Source organism: Amyelois transitella, chromosome 25 (genome assembly GCF_032362555.1).
Source record: "Amyelois transitella isolate CPQ chromosome 25, ilAmyTran1.1, whole genome shotgun sequence".
Lineage (NCBI taxonomy): Eukaryota > Metazoa > Arthropoda > Insecta > Lepidoptera > Pyralidae > Amyelois > Amyelois transitella.
Window position 1 is genome coordinate 5,474,510 of NC_083528.1, and position 19,538 is coordinate 5,494,047.

At 33.0% G+C, this 19,538-nt stretch overlaps 1 protein-coding gene across 1 annotated transcript in view; it reads left to right on the forward strand.

Annotated features, from left to right (window-relative positions):
• Nucleotides 1–19,538, forward strand: part of LOC106143478 (zinc finger and BTB domain-containing protein 24) — a 55,439-nt gene that overhangs the window by 26,468 nt on the left and 9,433 nt on the right. The window contains exon 5 of the mRNA XM_060951594.1: nt 2,103–2,334. Within this exon, the coding sequence (XP_060807577.1) occupies nt 2,103–2,334 (232 nt within the window). The remainder of the gene's footprint in view (nt 1–2,102; nt 2,335–19,538) is intronic.

A 19,538-nucleotide genomic window follows, 5' to 3' on the forward strand; every position in this document is an offset into this window, starting at 1 on the left:
ATCTCAGCATACTTAGTTTATTTCATATTTTTCCCTACCACTTCTATGTTAGAAAGTTTATAAAAACGGAATATTGAAATTTCTTCATAATATAACTAAGTAAGTTATCGGATACCAATAGTACCTAATTAATCTTAAAATCCGTAAAAAAATATTTTTTATATTTTGTAAAACCAGAGAGAGATAATTTTAAAACGTTGAAAAATATGTTAAATATAAACGAGGAAGTGCGTCAATTTAAATATTAATCATATTTTTCAAATAGAGTTTTTATATTTTCCTTCCCTAAAATAACAGTTAATAATTAATTCACATGATAATACTTATTGTGTGCCTGCCATTAGTTTAAAACACACGTATTTTTTACTTTTTTTTATAATGTGGAATTTTTCATCTCCTTTTATCGAGGTAAGAAATTTAATTCGTTATCAAAACTTATATATATACCTAAGCTCTACAGCTTAACTAAGCTGCTAGCTGCCATTACCAAAAAAAATATCATAAATTTAGAACTCTCCAAGATTTTAAACTTGAAATTCTTTTTCTGATAAAGATTTGTTAATAAATATTAAATTACTAATCAGTTATTATTACTTTTAAATACATAAAAAAATAATCTCGCGTGCCCATTATCCGTGTCAGCCATTGTACGCTCGCGTGTCCAAAGTCGTTTCTTTGCAATCGCAGAAACGAAGGGTTCTCAATAAATATAACTTGTATACTATATAAGATTGTACTAAGATTAAGCTATTTATACTCAGCTACCGAATATTGATAAAACTGGCCTTTAATTCTGATTTGCGACTTATTAAAGGCCTATTAATTTTATTTATTAGGTACCTATGTTTAATTTAGGTAACCTCAATTTTTGGAACTGTAGCTTAACATGACTTCTGATTCATACAAACCAAAACTTACAAGTGAAATTTAATTAAAATCAGTACAGTAGGCGTCATGCATCGTGATGATTTTACATATACAGATATTCCATCAACAATTCAACAATCGACGGACTAAAAGGAAAAATATTTGTAACATCAGATCTTAACCTGAAAAATTTAAATCATCTCGGGAGAGTATAATTTTAAACAAAGAAAAAACTAAATCGATTCATGATTGAAGTGATCGCGTACCATACATTCAAAAAAAAAGAACAATCGAATTTAAACTTTTTCATTTTTAAAGTTGTCAATAAACAAACTGTATTGAAGTTCTAATTTCAAAAATCAATCTTCATTGAATGAAAATGGAACTGTATTTTTTATTTAATTAAAAAAAATCTTTATGTACTTGCGTAGGTATTTTTAAAAATCGAATATCCTTATGCAAATACCATAGATATAATTGAAGCGAAACGTTCATATTTTGAATTTGAAATTCCAAACAAACTGCGTGTTTACAATAAATAATGTTCGTTTTTCACGGTATTCTGCAATTTTCTTTGCTGTAAAATTATAGATCGCGGTAAGCTAACACCACCCATACGTTTTAACATAACTGTTAGCCTGTATGCAATTTATAGTGTGCACTATGTTGGTTTAATTCTAGGAAATAGGGCTAAGATAATATTCAGATCCGTGTTTGCTTTTAGTAATTAAATACCTTTTTAATTTAACTCGATATATTTAGTTTTATTACTTTTTTGGGGTTCGATTTAAGTACGGAAAAAACTATGATATAATATTTGTTATTAAATACTTGTTATGTATAAAAGCTGATTACAAATTTACTGAAGTTCCAATTATATTGCGATTAAGATTTTGACCAAATTTATTTCATTACTTGACTTAACCATTCCCGAAGAGATTTCAAAATGTTTCAAGTAAGTCGATTGTCTAACAACTTGCATCAATAGTTAATCTATCTATAACTATTGTCTCTTCCTACCCCGTTAGATAAAGACATCATATGTCTATCCAGTTACCTATCACTATTTGGATCCCATTCATCATTGGATCATACTTTTTGAGAATGTTCGCTCTGTCTATTTCGTAACGGATATACGTGATTATATGTATTGGATATGTCCACCCCATAAAAATAAAGACGTTAAGTAATTATGTGTGTATATACCAGTTGCCTTAACTTCCAAATTGTTTCAGATCTTTATGCACAAAAACGCAATGCAAATGCACGCGAGGGAGCTCCAGAGAGGTTTAGGAGGTGAAGTGAAGCCTCATCAATGCCAGCAGTGTCTGAAGTCCTTCAGCTCGAATCACCAGCTGGTCCAGCATATAAGGGTCCATACGGGGGAGAAGCCATACAAATGCTCCTATTGCGACCGACGGTTCAAGCAACTAAGCCATGTTCAACAGCACACGAGGTTGCATACGGGTAAGTTGTTTTTGTCTTCAAGTGTATATATAGAAAATACGCCACTTCAATCTTATTTCTATCATTAAGCCAAACAGCTGAACGTGACCTATCAATCTTTTCAAGACTGTTGGCTCTGTCTACCCCGCAAGAGATATAGTCGTGATTATGTGTATGTATGTGTGTAAGTACGTTACTTTCGTATCGTAGACGTATCAAAGGTTGGTCCCTAAGCTTGGCATAGTTCTTATAATGAGAATCATCCCTTATGGTATTAAGTTTTCGGTAAAAACACACATCTTATTTCCTGTACGACTTTTTTAAGATATGAGTACTTAAATTAAATTTTGTTACATGATTTTAAACACAGAAAACATAGAATTTTTTAACGAAAGATGTATGTATATCACAGCAATATTTCTGGATATCTATACGCTATCTGGTACGCATATTCATAACACTATCCCGATACATCATCGCCTCGCAAACTAATACAAATTCATCAAAACTACGACGCATTAAACGGTAACATCAAAATATACTAACATCATAAACGAAAGCAGTCGCAGAACGTCCATCTGCTAAATATAAACCGGAATCATAAAACAGCGTTCCGTAACAAAAATAAATCTACAATTTCAACCCGCAAAAATCCACAACTTCAACTTTTATAATTAAAAACTACGTGCAACCATTGGCCGCAGATTTCCCGGGAAAAAATCAACTAGCCGTATACGTGAAAAGAGGAAAAAATTCAGCCAATGAACGCGCGGCGATTCCGAACCGGCCAATGGGACGCCGCTTGCCGTACGTTCTACGTGGGTTAGAAAAAAAATTCACGTGTTTTTCCACGTTCAAACTAGCCAATAGACGCCGGAGCGACTCATTGCTATGCGCATTATTTATAATTCAATCGTTTAATTCGAATTTTTAAGTGATTTCGCACTGCTAGTTCTGTTTTTATGATTATGTTTTATTAATAGTGTTTTAATTATGTAAAATGAGTTTGCTTGCAAATAGCTCACTACATGATCGATCGAGATTGATGTCTTGTGTTTTATATCTGAACACGAATTAATTTTTACCTGTGTTATCTCTGATGAGGTATTGACAAGACAGATTGCGTTGATTTTTGACATAAAGGTTATTATTAATAATACTATAAATGTCAGCTAAAAAAAGATAATGAAAATTTCCTCAATAGCGAACTCTCAGACAAAATCTAGAAGACATTAAATAATATTATTTAATGGTTAAAACACCCAATATATGAAATCGTTGCATATATTCCTTATTATTTATATATACATAATGATTTAATAAATAAATACATAACAATTGCATAAAAATACACAGTGCAGATAAACAGGCAAATAATTCTTCCGGTATGCAATTAAATTAAAATGCTGTTATTATTTTTTATTACATATGATTGTAAACACTATGTACTCATTGTAATAACTTAAGTTTTGTCATTATAGTATAATCTCTGAAGTAAATTGTATCTTAATAAATAAGTAATTAAATTTTTTTTATACTATTGTAGCAGAGAATAACAATGAGTATGTATTATATTTTTGATTAGCGTTCGCACATCTATGGTCTATTGGACATTGATATTCTAAATTTGAATATGAATAAAGATGAACCATAGAGTAAGGACACTTTAGTTTGGATGGCCGTCGCTAACAACCTTGATTGCACCTGGCATTCTATATTTGAATCATTTTAAAATAAAATTTGACGAGATTTCAACTGAAGCTAAAATACTGGCTGGAAATGATTTGTTTTTGTTAGTGATTTCATATTAATATTTTAGAATGGTACAGGTCCATAGGTTTAAATATCCTGGAGTAGGTAGGTACATGAACAGTGCCCTTACCACTTACCATCAGTATGGCCGTTGTCTTTGCAGGAATTGTTCCTTTTATAAGTTGTTATAAGCTTTCTGTGTGAAACTTCATTATATGATTGGTAATCGGCCGTAGAAACTTTTCTGTCTTAAGGAAACCCCAAGCATTTAACGGTTTCGAATTTCATAGTAGTAGAATTACAATTCCTTTCTTATATTCAAGATATTTGCACTTAATATTAGAGACATGTGATTTCCGGCACTTTAGTATAAGACCACTCCGTCTTTTTCCAATAGATGTCGTAAAAGGCGACTAAGGCAAAGGTTAATAAACTTTGGATTCTCTTTGAAAGTGATTAGCTACCAACCTGTCACTATTTGAATCTCAAATCCATCTTAAACTATACAACTGAATGTGACCTTTCAGTCTTGCAAGACTGTTTGCTCTGTCTACCTCGCAAGGAATAAAGGCGTGACTATGTGTGTAGTAACAAAAAACCCTGTACCAGTTTTTGTAATGATAAACGAATAAACATAGAAAACTAAACAAAGTCACGGCCTAATAATCAGACACTAAACGTGTATAAATTCCCACGTTTTTTCAACACTAGTAAAGAAATAGAGTCAATAATTACTGGCAGGCAACTATTATTGGTAATTACTTTTTTAATTGTCATAATAGCCACCTTGTCGGCCACACACATGACATGTTGCGGTTCGTTTGCAGTCAATGCAATTTTTATTCTGTTGACGCACGACAGTTCGTTCAGAATTCTAAATTTGAATAGGTATACATATCTTTTCAATTATTTAAATTTTAAATTATTAGGGTCATATGGTTTTAGCAAAAAAAAAATTCCATATTCAAAATAAAACATTTTCTCAATTGTTTAACTAGAACAAATATGACGTTCCAATTTCGAAAAACAAATAACCAAAATAGACTGGGAGGCGGAGGAAAAACTCCCAATCAATTTATTTCCATTCCGAATTCCTTTGCATAACAATGGTTGAACAAAAAACAACGCAACAACTTCGGATTTTCTTATTTCCTTGTAAAAACACTTGAATGGGAGTTTCGGGCACATAATGTTCGTCTGTTGTTTTAATGTTTCGGGAAATGTAATTAAGTTAGAAGTATTACCTGTTTTGGTGTAAGTGGCTTCACAGTAAAGCGAAATAAAGCGTTTTTTTTTGTGTAGATAATGTTATGATATTGTTATAAATGATACTTAATGGGGTTAACCTAAGCCAATGATGTGCAACTAATAAGATATAAGTATATCAAAATGAATGATTTTTTCAAAAGACAGCTGTCTTGTGAAAACCTTCAAGGACGAGGCAATTATAACATCTTTTAGTAAAAATATATGTAGCAACTAAAATATTTTTTCATAGCATAAGCAGCGTTATTACCATCTTATTACCTATATATCATATTAGATTATATCGGTTATATAAAAGTTCTACTATATTAACCATTTAATTTAACTCCTTAGCTTTTGCCCGTGGTTTCGCTTCTGTTAAACTTCCAAAAATAAAGTAGCTTATAATTCACCTTTGATATTCACTATGTTCAAATTTTTTATCAAACTCTATTCAGCGGTTTTTTCTTGTAATTCTATACAGGTAGGTAAAATTTCATATTTTTTTAACAAAAAACTAAAGGCGATAAGTATAAAACAATATTTTATTAATAAAGTTAATTGTTTCAAAGGTAAAAAATCACAGGTGGACCCGTTAAGTTGGCGCCGGCGAAAACTCGATATTAAACTTTGCAAAGTTCAGGCGAAAAATTCACAGAAACGAACAAAGGCTGTCCAAGTCGCCGGGAGAGATATTTTAATAATTTTCCAAGCTTTTTCCCTTTTCTAACTGTTTCCAAGTTTTTTTATTAACACGACGAAATGAATTTTCCTTTTGGCCCGTTGTTATTTGTTACCTTTTCTTGGTATTAGAAGGTATGCCGTGTGGTTCCCGGAACTTTAGAATAAGGCTATCTCTTTCTTTGGGATTTCGAATAATGCGACTAAGGCATAGGCTCTCTAGTGGGATTCTTCTTGTAGACGATGGGGTAGCAACCTGTATCTATTTAAATCTCAGTCCCATCATTGAGACATACAGCTCAACGTGACCTTTCAATCTTTTCAAGAAGGCTGATACTGTCTACCCCGCAAGGGATAAGCAGAGATTATATCTATGTATGTTATCCACACACAGCCTTCTCCGCCTGCATTCCAAATTTCATAAAATTGGTCAAGCATCTTTTATAAGTTGCCATGTTCTTCTATAACAGCCCACTTTCCCATTTATAATATAATGAATGAAGTAATATAATTTATGAAGTGGTTTCCTATTAATTGAACAACCAAGGCTTTTGGAAATATATACAAAATGTTACCAAAATGTTGACCACAGCGTCTGAAACTAGAAATAATATGAGAACAACCAAATAATACCAACGCTGACAATTCACCGCACATACCTACGTGGGGCTCACGCAATTATGTATTTACTATGTGTAGTTGAGAGTGGGGGGGAGGGTCACGCGGGAGGGGGGCGGGCGCGGGATAGTGAAAATCAATAGAATCATTGCACCAGCGCCTCGATGATTGCAGCGTAAAAGTATCTCAGACTCCCAGACTACATTATCGATAGTATATGTATATGTATATATAAGTACTTGTGCCGTGTGGTTCCCGATACCAGTACAAAAAGAATAGGACCACTCCATCTCTTTCCTATGGATGTCGTAAAAGGCGACTAAGGGGTAGGCTTATAAACTTGGGATTCTTCTTTTAGGCGAAGGGCTAGCAACCTGTCACTATTTGAATCTCAATTCTATCATAAAGCCAAATATCGGTCTTTGCGAGACTGTTGGCTCTGTTTACTCCACAAGGGATATAGACGTGACCATATGTATGTATGTTGAATTTCAATTCGATCATAAGCCGTATGGCGCCGAACGTGGCCTTACAGTGTTTGCGAGTTTGTTGGATCAGTCTACCACGTAAGAAATAGAGACGTGATTATTATGAATGTATGTATAAAAATCGTTAATTTTGATTTAAAGGACTTATGCTAGTAACATGTGTGCCCAACACAGAAACCGCATTGTAACCAAACCAATTACCGTTTATTTGGCATTAGTTTAATTTTAAAGGAGCATTTGAAATAGTGGGGGTTAAATATTGCGGTTTAAATGTAAACGGAACGCATTAATATATGTAAGTATACGCAAAATCAAACGCCTCTTTCCCTGTGGGGTAGAAAGAGCCACTTGCCACGATCCTTGCATACTTTTTTCGCTTCATCTACAAACGTAACTATCTTCATGCAAGCTCCGCGGTTTCGGTAAGAAGAAGAAAATGCTGCAGTGCAGTTTGTTACCGCTTCTTCTGCACTGACGACTTGGAAGCGGCAGTAAACTTAGTTTTAAGTAATTTATTTGACGTCAACCAATGTTGTTAAACCATACGTTTTGACAATTATTAAGCGAAACGAAGTATCCTATAATAATGAATAAATATTTTGAATTTTGAATTTTGGTACTCTCGACCTGACCTTTTGCCAGGACGTCCTTAATCCGATCAAGGCACCTTCGTCTAGGCCTGTCTCATCAGAAGTTAATAATTGAAAATACCTAAACCGCATTTTTTAGGGCGCCACTATATAATATAGAATCCCCTAGTCCCAATGGAGCATATTACTTTCGCGCAGTCAAAATTTTCCATTAAAAAATATTTATAACTCCATAAGATGGATTACTTGGTCTAGTTAGAACCTGCCCTCAAGGGACTCTGGCTTATTATCCCCCGTTTTAGAGATATTTTTAGGGAATTTTAAACATGGCGAAGATTTTAATAAATCCCGCTATGGAATGGAGCGCGAACGACACGCGCGAATTTTGCGCCACCTACCAAAGAATACGGGATGAAAAGTATCCTATGTCGTTTTCCAGACTCTTAATTATGTAGGTAAGTAGGTATACGCAAAATTTCAAGCCGATTAATTTAGTACACAACTTACTTTCGCATTTTGATTCAATATTAGTTGGCATATGTAAACAGTATAAAAGTTTTTACGACTATTAGTTAAGGATGCAAAAAACAATTGCAATATTTATTATAAAACACACAATTTATAGAGTAAATACTTATAAAATAGAAAGCCACATTCATACATTTTGATTAAATGTTTCTTAATTTATTATTATTTCATTAATTTTAAATATTTATTATTATTATTCATTAAATGTTTTTGATAATTAAAGATACAGACAGATTGTTATACAGGCCTTTTATCTAATTAATTAATATACATACCTTTAATCCCGTCTTATCCCTTACGGGGTGAACAGAGCCAGTAGTCTTGATAAGACTGAAACTACGACTGAAAACGCTCTGCTGTATGGAATTCAGATTCAAATAGTGACAGGTTGCTAGCCTATCGCCTACAAAAAAAAAGAATCTCTACTGACTATGTCAAACATAACACACCTTTATTTACAGTTGCGTAATGAAACAGCAGCATTAATTTCTACGATTGGTTCTGAGGGGGCCGGTTATCTTTTTTTCTGTCACTTTTTTCATTTTCCATCTTTGGGCCGCCCTCGAGAAAAAGGGGCACAGTTGTATAGAGCGACCGAAATGACTCAATACTTCTTATTAAAAAAAAATGAATGAATGATAAGAAGTATTTAATTTCATCTATTTGTCTGGTCTGGTTCTAACCTCTGGACCATATTATTTAAATACGAACGTTTTTTGACTGCAGGTCTAGATTTTGACAATTATTTTTATAAGTTCTTATAACTACTCGTATAATCGAAGCGTTCAAAAATTCAAGCTGTCAAATCTCCGGTGAACCAAAACTTAGCTGCATTATTTAAAATATTCATACTATTGATGGTCACCGCTATTGTTACTGGATACATTTCGCATTCAAATTCGACATTACCTACAACCAATTACCAAAAAAAAAAAAAAAAAAATTCTATCGAGCAATTTATAATTCTACTACATTTTTTTTTAATAGAGTTATCGATAACCTCAGCAAGTTTACTAAGAGTACCTACTCGTATAACAGCTAATATGCCGTATGTAAACCCGAAACCGGCGAGCTTGCATGAAGAGAGTTATGAATGTGGATGAAGCGAAGGAAGTATGCAGAGATCGTGGCAAGTGGAAAGAGGTAGTCTCTGCCTACCCCTCCGGGAAAGAGGCGTGATTTTATGTATGTATGTATGCCGTATGTTATACCGAAACAGAAACCTGACGCGTCGTAACAGATTGAGAGAAATAGGCCAGACATTTCTCAATTAATTGCTTTTGATATAATGACATCAACCGAATGTATTGTGGTAATGCTCGCTCAATGAATACCAGGACTTTCGACCTTTTATATCCTTGTTTACGTGTATTGGAACAAATTAAATGATATTTCTTTCCTTTATTTTTTTTTATTTATTCATTTTGAAAAGATTTTATCCTGTTTGATAACTTTATATCAACTTCTCCCATATCTAAATGTTGTCAGGAATATAAATATAAAACGTTAAGTGTATTTTAATTAGAGAGCCTTCTAGTACAGGCATGTTAACTTAAACACTTAGTTATATGATCATTATTCTATTACAAAATGTGTTTACTTTTTATTTCAGTTTTATAATTTTTTTACAAGTATTAGAAAATTAATTTTAGTAAGTAATCATGTTTTTATAAGTAGTTTTACTCCAATATTTACATAGTTTAATGATAATTGTTCTGTTACCTTATTTTTTTAATATAATTTTTTTTTTCTACAAATAAAACAACCATCAAGACATCGCGCTCCGACTACACAGCCTATTTGCGGAAGGCGAGATGGAAAAAAGGATGTTTCGCCCGATCGGAGTTTATTTCATTTCGCAATGTTTGCCTTCAAATTAGTTCGCGTCGGCACCTCTCATTATCTATATTTTTGTTTACATTTTCCTTTAAAAATAAAGTAAACAATCCATAAAATCCTAAGGCCCGAGTACACGAAAAGCAGATAAAAAGCAATACAGTTTCAAATCAGTCCCGCACCAAGTTGTAATACAGAAATACTTCAAACTTGTCACATTAAATAAGTATTATTAAAAAAAAAAGCACTTAGAATTAGCACTAAAACATGGACAATATAAAAGACTCTTTTATTGCGATCGGAAATTTCAATTGAAGCAACGAAAAGTTCTATAATTTTATAACACAAAATAAACCAAAGGTTAAGGAAAGGTTAACTTTAACCCTCGCCTAAAAATCAAAACGATTAATAAAGTTTTCTTTCGATTATCGCGAAGTGTTTTTGATTTTTCTAAGAAATAACTTCGTCGAAATACCTATATTTTTAGGAAATTTTCAATTTAAATTAACTTGTTCCGTCTTTTTAATAAATGTTCTCGATAAATGGACAATTCATGATGATCTAGTAGCGAAGAAAGAATTAAGCTAGTGTCTGCTAGCTTCTTCTCTTCCCATAAAGTTTACAACACCAATCAAGGGAAAAGTTTATAAACTTGGGATTCTTCTTTAAGACGATGCTTTATTAACACTATATCAATTGATCTTGATTCTTTTAACTATAATGCAATCTTTATCATGTATCTAAAGCTTAAGATTCGAAGAGTGTTGTAACTATTGATCTATCTGTATGATATTATAAGAAGGTGATATATATAACTTGATCGAATCGGTGACGTTCTAGCAAAAAGTCGAATCAAGGGTACCCGAAACGCCGAGCTTGCATGAAGAAAGTTATGAATGTGGATGAAGAGAAAGAAGTATAGTGGCCAGTGAAAAGATGTAGTCTCTGCCTACCATCCGCTAAAGAACCGCGATTTAATGTATTTGTAATTTCCCTGCCATAAATTAAAGAAGAATTTTGCCTAATTTAATTTAGGTGCAAAAAAAAAAATTCATACCCTTTTTAATTCCATAAAATATACCTAACCACACACCCTTCCACTCCTTACCCACACCTCCCCACCACTCAAGTACTCAAATACTAATAGGAAAGGAATCACGACCCTCCCAGGCATCGAACCCCGGACCCCAGATGTCGCAACGATTTTTGAGACGAAATGAGCTTTTGCCTAATTTATTTTTTGCCGCCTTCTTTCTAAGGGTAAATATTGACACACTGCCCTTGGAATAGTATGGACATGTCTTTTTCATTTTTATGATCAACCAGATTATGCCCACAGCTACGGCCTAATTTAGCTCTACCTACTAAAGAATACAGGTTTTTCGCAAATCCCATAGGAACTTATCGTTTTTCCCGGGATGAATGGTATACTCCTAACTCCGATATACGCGGAATTCCAAGATTGGTTCTGTAGATAAAGCAGCGTCAAGAGGTAATAAACAAACTTACTTCCGCATTTATAATATAAGTTAGGATAAGACCAAACCCGCAACTCGACTGCTTTAAGCGAAAAATTATAATACCCACCCCCAAAAAGGTCAAATTCTTCGAAGGCGCTCCACGTCATTTAGATTAGAACATGCAACTTATACGTAAGTTTAAGTTTTATTTCGGTGTAAAACCTGAATAAGCATCATCATCAACATTCATAACTCTTTTCATGCAATGAGCTTGCATGAAAGTTGTGAATGTCAAAAAGGCAAAGTCGCAAAAAAATGCTGCAATGTGGAAAAGGGATGTTTAATTATGAATCACACGTACCTATATCAATTGCATAATACAAAACACAATAGAACCACTCCATCTTTTTCCCATGGATGTCGTAAAAGGCGACTAAGCTTTTAAAGCTAGCAACCTGTCACTATTTGAATCTCAATTCTATGGACTTGATGGCCTTTCAGTCTTTTGATGACTGTTGGCTCTGTCTATCCCGCGGGGACATAGAAGTGATTATATGTTATGTATATTATGTTAATACAAAACCTTGTGTATTTTTCTAGCCTTATCCCATTTGTAGTCTGCTTTTCTGTTACTCTTGAAACATGTCCACAATAATCCAATGTCAACAAGACTTAGTTCTGAGAAGGTCGTATCTACATTTTTTGCCGGAACCGGACGTTCGGCCCAGTGATTAGGAAATTATATTGAAGACGAAATTTCTTCTTTTAAGGCGCTATTAAAATTGGTCCCAGTATTGTCTCTTAATTGTCATATTTTTATTGCGACACTTTTTCGATAATTCTATAAATTAGATTTGAAATATTCTGTTTGCGATTGTTTTTGGCGCATCGTTTTGTTTATCGTGGTGTTTATATATACCTAGGTATACCTAATAAAAAAATACGCAGTTATAACTTTTTAAATTATACCTACCGAAATCAGTCATAAACCAATAAAACACAAAAAAGAAATCTTAATTAAAAAATAACAAAAATTAAACCACACAGCATTGTTCTAAAGAATTTAAAAAGAATTACTTAAACCGAAATAAAATGTGAAACGAACCGCGAACAAAAAGTTACGCTAATTAAACCGTTGTTATTAAAAAAAAAAACAATCAAAAAATTACTTTTATAACGTCCACAATGAAATGAACTAATTGATGATATTAATTATACCCTTTTTTGTTTTTCTTTTCAACCCTTGCCGAGATATTGTACGCCATATGCTTTGTTCGGCTTTTTTCCTTCGCCTAATGTTAAGACGTTTCTAACCTGCCAGATACATTTAGTTTTCGCTATGGTATTTTTAGCGGGAATATTAGTTGTTACGACATAATATATTATTCTATGTTTTGAAAGTTATAGTCATAGAATTATATCAGTGACTTTTAAAACATTGCAGAATAATAGAAAATACTAGTTTTGTAATCTCATTGGTATATATTACATTGGAAATTAACACCATAATTTGTAAATACCAATAGCACAAACACAATCTAGCAAAGATAAAATTCTTATTATTCTTTAAAACGAACGTACAATCTTATAGCAGTCAATACAAATTAGCATAAAACAAAGATTAATTAAAACTAATGCAGTGCAGATAATCTGCATGTTTCTATCACTAACTACGTGTGTCAAAACATTTACGTAAAAACACATTCATTAACAGTCTGTAGCCTATCTAAGACAATACATCACACCTAGTGTTGCCGTGTTAAGCACCTATTTAGTGTTTTTTTTCTACCAACCATAGACTAGGCGGTACAACAAATCGAGGACACCATTTGTAAAACAAAGATGGCGGATTTTACATCACAATTAACCGAGTACAATGAGGAGACACGGGCGAAACAATATCGTTAGAGAAAAACAGGTTTCCTGCTTTTGAAATATGCAATACGCAAATGAATATTCTACAGTTTAAATTTCATAGACAAGATAGAAGTAAAAAAATAAATGCTACGAAAAATAAATACTCGGCCAGGGTTATGTAGGTTTGGATTTGACATGAAAAGTTTAGACACATTACATAAACACTGAAGAAAACTTAAAAAAAAAAACGAAAGTAAAGTTTCTGTTGCTGTCATCTGGGCTATTAACGCGTCAGAAAACAGCAATAATAACAAATTACCATGGAATCGATATCAAAATTCGATTCAAAATAAAAACCAGCAACAGATGGCTCGATTGGCTCCGGTCATAAAGTTTATTCTTTTTTCCTTAAAGTAATCTCCGTAAAACCGGAACACGCTCATCAATATCAGAGTACTGATTTTTTACCGGGATTTTTGGTAACATCCGTGTGCAACAGATGTTTGAGCGTATTCTTTTAATTCGTTGAGCAATCAGGTTGGTAGATAATAAAATAATAATCTGCTAATGTGTCTGCTTACAATATTAAAAAAATACCATTAAAACAAAAGACTACAAAAACAAAGAACATTAAGTACTTATAATGATTCAAAAATTTAAAAATGGAATCCCACGGACTGACGCGAACATGCAAACTCGCTCTCGTTCTGTTTTCAAATCCCCCGTCTTTTGTTTTTTTCGACTCCCAACTTGCTACTTAAATCGTTTCTTTCATTCAGCCAAAGCTGTTTCTTTAATTAGCAACAAAGAATAGGATTGCGTGTTCAAAACTTTTTTAATTTAATTATTTAAGACAAAAAGAATAATGTGTTTTGTCGTTAGTATTGAGACATGGAATTTTTTTAGTCTCACGCTAAGTGTGGAATAAAGGACTCGATTATAGTTTGGTGTCTGCGGATAAGTGCACTATTATGTTATTATAGGCATCAAAAGTTGCATCAGAGGTACCAGATGCGAGTAACGGTGCTTGACTGTGCAATACTGCACGTTCCGACCGAAACTGGTTTTGTTTAGCAAAAATATGTAGATATATAACACTGCATTTGTTGCGTGCGGGCTTTGGCGACCTTTAGCCTAAGTTATTTATCGCTATTGGTGCTTGGCTAAATTCTAATTATATTTTATTATTGAAAATCAACACTATTTATTCGTTGGTGGGTAATGTAATGTCAGGTGACGAAGTAGGTAATTTGCAAACCCTCATTTGTTTACTTTATTACAGAAAAAATAAACATTCAACCACTGAGAACAAACTGCCAAAAACAAAGCACACCTTAAAGTCAGACATTTCCCGCCAATCGATCCAACCTCTGCCCGTATAAAAACTCTCCAAGTTTTTTCACTTAATTTAAACTCAAAAGATACTTGAGATAATTGCTACGGAGGCCCCATTCACTCAATACGATCGAACTCGCTCTGTCGAGAGCAATTTTCCCATTTTCCCTCATTTTTTGGCATTCTTAGAAGGGCCGATCTGGAAGCCATTGTGACCAAAGAATCGGTGATTAAAATTCAATTTTGGAACAATCGGAGATGTGTTAGCGCGGGAATGACGCAGTGCATTTTAATTGGTCGAATAAATTTGGCGAGATTTTTAAATTAATTAAGACGGGAGGCTATTATTTTTTTAATTGGCAAATTGTGACGTAAAGATTAATGTGATTTGTTCGTTCAATATCTTATTCGAAACGTACGTATACGTACTTTGTTTTAAAAAGTTTATGTTTATGAGTTTTACTTTTAAAGTAAATCTGCCATGATAATGATATATCTATAAAAAAATAAAATTATATCACCTCGTAAACAATAATTTATCAAATTGGACACGTTCAACGGTCAAAAATACAAAAAGGTAACCCTTCAACCGCGTTCCTAAGGGGTCCAACTGTCCCGGAAGATATACCTGTGAAATAATAGCTTTGGCAAAAATTAGCATAATAATGGCGTATAAACTATTATTTTGGATGTATCGGCTAACAAATGCCCATTATGGACGCAGCTGCAGGCCACTTTTTTAAGGTCATTGTCCATTGGAATTTTGGTAATAATAGCGTATCTGATCATAGAGTTCACCCTTTTGTGCATCAATGAAGAAACAAATGCTGCCAGTAAAAAAATGCAAGCTAATAACGCATTTAAAACTATTCAATGGTCTAAATTTTAACTAATAATATAAGAAGAAACAAAGTTTTTAATTCATAAGTCACAAAAAAAATCATAGCACCTCTTTGTAACCGGATAAATTATTACGCATTTAATTTTAGTTACTTTTAAAAAGCTTACAAAACTGACCTCCGGAAAAGAAGCGTATTATGTATGTACGTCTTAACAGACTTTATGTGAACCAAACCGAGGTCCTGTCTAACCCATTAAAGATATAAACTTTACTATGCAAGTTCGCAGAAATAAATCGGTTACATGCAAATAATTGAATCAGCGAATTAAATTCCAAATTACAAATACTACTGAGCTACTAACTGCAAACAATATTCGCCAGAAAATAATAATTAAAAGCGTGCACAAAAAATCTAATTCAAATTGACACTTTTGACCCTATGGTCGTTTAGACAATAAGACAGGTAGTCGAAGGGTTAGTTTGGGACAAATAAAGGGTCCGCAACATACGGTTCGTAAACTTTATTATTCTAGCTCTTTTATAAACTATTATTAATTATTAATTTTAATAAATTTTGACCGTTAAATAACTTTTATTAATATAAATTTGATAGAAGTGAAACAATTAATATCTAGATAGATTTTGTTGAACCTGGCTTTGTTAATTAAAAGCTATAGGCTCCGTTTAGCCCATTAAGAATGAAAACGTAACATTGAGTTGTCACTATTCAGTATTTTTTCCATTTAAAGACTTTTCTTATAACAAAAATCGATACCCGCAATTTTCAGAAACGATTTTTATAGAGTGTAATATACCACTTGTAAGTTTTATCATTCAACCACAAAAAAAAAACAACTTTTTACTAAACAACAAAAATGTATTTTCTTTCGAACCGTTGGTTCTTTCATGAAATTTTAAATATAATGGATAGGATCTTTAATTCATCATTATACAAAGACAAAAAAGTTTCGCTATTTGAAGGAAAAATAAAATGCATTTTCTCTCACGGAATCCGTTTTAATGCTGCATTACCCTCGCAAAGAATATCAATACTTTTGAATTTAGAACGAGACACCCGAGATGAATTTTTAAATCAAACCCCAGTCTGCATTCTTTTTTTGGATTTGAACTTGCAATTGCAGGGTTGACGGTGGAATTAAAAATAATGGCAGTGATCAAGAAGTTCTTCTTTCAAACTTGTAGGGATGGGAAAAGGTTTAAAGAAAATTTTATCGTATAAACACCTTGTCTATAAAGTTTATAATAATGATGTATAATATGTATGATGTAAACTTATGCATAAAAATTATTAACAAAAAAGAAAACACTGCAGTTATTTAAGCCTGATTAAGTATTTGTTACAAAGTTATATTAAAGTATCCTTTGCCGCATCTTCGTCCGCGTGGTCTTCTCTCTCTATTTTCGCAATAAAAAGTAGTCTTTATTCTTCCTCGAGGTCAATATATCTCTGTATCAAATTTTCATCAAATTCCTTGTCATTTATAATATCTTTATAGTATTTACTAATTTATTCATAGGTATAGTATTTCGTATTTTGATGAAATGTGTGCATAAGCTATCTAATAGCATCTAACCTAACCTTTTTAAAAGTAATTGGTTATAGTAGGTAACACTTTTTGTTTAAAAGTGATTTATATAAACATAAATTACTCACCCAAATTATATATAACACTCAAAAGTGCATTTATTGTTAAATACGACTAGCAAATTCACATTACCGCAAAACCGTATTTTCTTTGCACAAGTGCTGAGATAAAAAACAAACAAAAAAGTAGTTACAGGCAACCCTCGAGTAAGCTGGCTGTAGGATTCTAGGAAAACTTGCCAAGTTTCTCTCCTCCTTTTGCATTTTTCCCGGGAACAAAACGTTCTTTTTTTAAACGTCTTTTGAATCTTTTTGCTACTTGAAACGTTGTACCCTTTTCAGAAGTTGCTGGCTGGCTATCTTTCTTAACTTCACTGCGTATTGTTCGAAATCTGTGGAGACTCTTTCTTTTATTTTTCTTATTCACAGTATATTTACTGTTGTTTAGTATACTTGTATCTTTTCATTCCTAAATCTGTAACATCGTTATTTAACTGAATGAAAATCAGAGAAGTTTACTTTCAGGATGAGCCATACCATTTGAACAGACAAATCTCCATATAACTACTTATTGAGGTTTAAGTTTATTTAATATACAACACGAGCACGATATTAAACAATCTGTCATTCAACATCGAGCTAAACGTGACTTTTGAGTTTTGGGATCGACTATTGCTCCTGTCTTCCTCGTTAGAGATAAAGTCTATCTTATCAAAAAATTATTATCTTAAATAAATAAGCCATAGCTTAACGCTGTGTAAGTTGATATGAGCTAACGGCCTTTCAACTGAGGATGCTCAAAGTGGAGAGATAAACGGACTCTGTTCTAGGTATTATCGAAACAAAAAATATAATGTAATTAAGTCTCTACAGCTTTCTTTGTTCGGTGAGAACTCCTTAAGTTTTTATTTGACCACTGAAGCATTCGCGAGATAGCGCCGCGCTGAAAATTAAAAAAGAAAGCGGGAATGAGAGAAAAAAGAATTCCGAGATAAAAACTTCGGGCGTGGGAAGGCTCACGGGCAAATTCTTTGATTGCTTTAACTCGATTATTCTTATTCTGTTTTCATGAATTATTATATTTTGTTTGTTGTTTTCACATTACCACTTTTTATGGATATGTGCTTACGTGACAACTTTGGAACTTTGATATACGAGTACTTACTGCTTTAAATGTCCACTCTTAAGTACGGCAGAGGTGGTAAAGTGGTCCATACATATTTGTAGCCACTAAAATAATAATTATTCCTGATTTCAAATAATATTTTTTTTTGCACTATGACATTTAAAAGCTAAAAAGTATTCGAAACGTACCTACACGAAAATTTTGAACATTCGAAAATCGAACGCAGACAAAATGGCGGCGCGGAATATGTTTAAATGCCAATATCAATAAATTCGCGATCGCAGGTGGGGCATTATTTTTTTATGCCCACTGCCCACCCCAAAATAGTTGGGGTGGGGGAGTCGGGAGTGCGTGACCCCACGCCCCATCCCATTGGGGGGGCGGGGGGCGCCCCCCTATGCACTAGCCATGTGTGCACGCAAAATCGTCAATAATTTAAATTTCCGATAGCAAAATGATAAATGCGAAATGGCGTTAATTTTATGTATGCATTTATGTACGCTCCGGTAATGTACGGAGAATATTTAAAGCATTGGAACGTTCGTTATTTGATATTTCAATGTTTTAAACGTATGATTACTAACGTAAGTACTTACTTACTTACTTTTTATACCTACTTAGTCTGTGTATTCGACAGATTATTCTGGATCTGAACAAACATATTAATTTTTTGGAAGCTTCTATGTTAATCTAGTAGCGAAGAAAGAACATAATGTGTGCCTTCTCGTGTAGATTGTAAAAATCAATCAGGCTTAGGTATTAATTTGGGATTCTTCTTTAAAATGATGGGGTAGCAACTTGTTATTATCTTAATCTCGATTCAGCGTTGAGCCATTCGTGTAAAATATTACTCTGTTTTGTCATAACCTTTAGCAACTGAATGTAAGTTTTATTAAATTTTAAATTGGCAACTTATTTGTAGTAAACTACGTACTTACTTAAAAGTTACATAAATGTATTTGAAATCGGATATCTAATAATTCAATTATTGATTGGTCATATTTTTGACATAGGCTTGTAATTTATGCACGTCTCGTATAATATCGTTGAATACACTAGGAAGTTTTATGTCGCCAAGATTAATATGCGAAAACATGCAAGAATTATACAAGTCGAAATGGCGCGTATGTCTGCGTTCCAAATTCAAAAATAAATTCGTTACATGCACGCGCCGCCGGCTCGTGTTTTAAAATCGACGTGTTCGCTCCGCTTTCTGAAGATATATTTTTAATTTGGAAATAAAATACTTGCTTGTAGTAGTT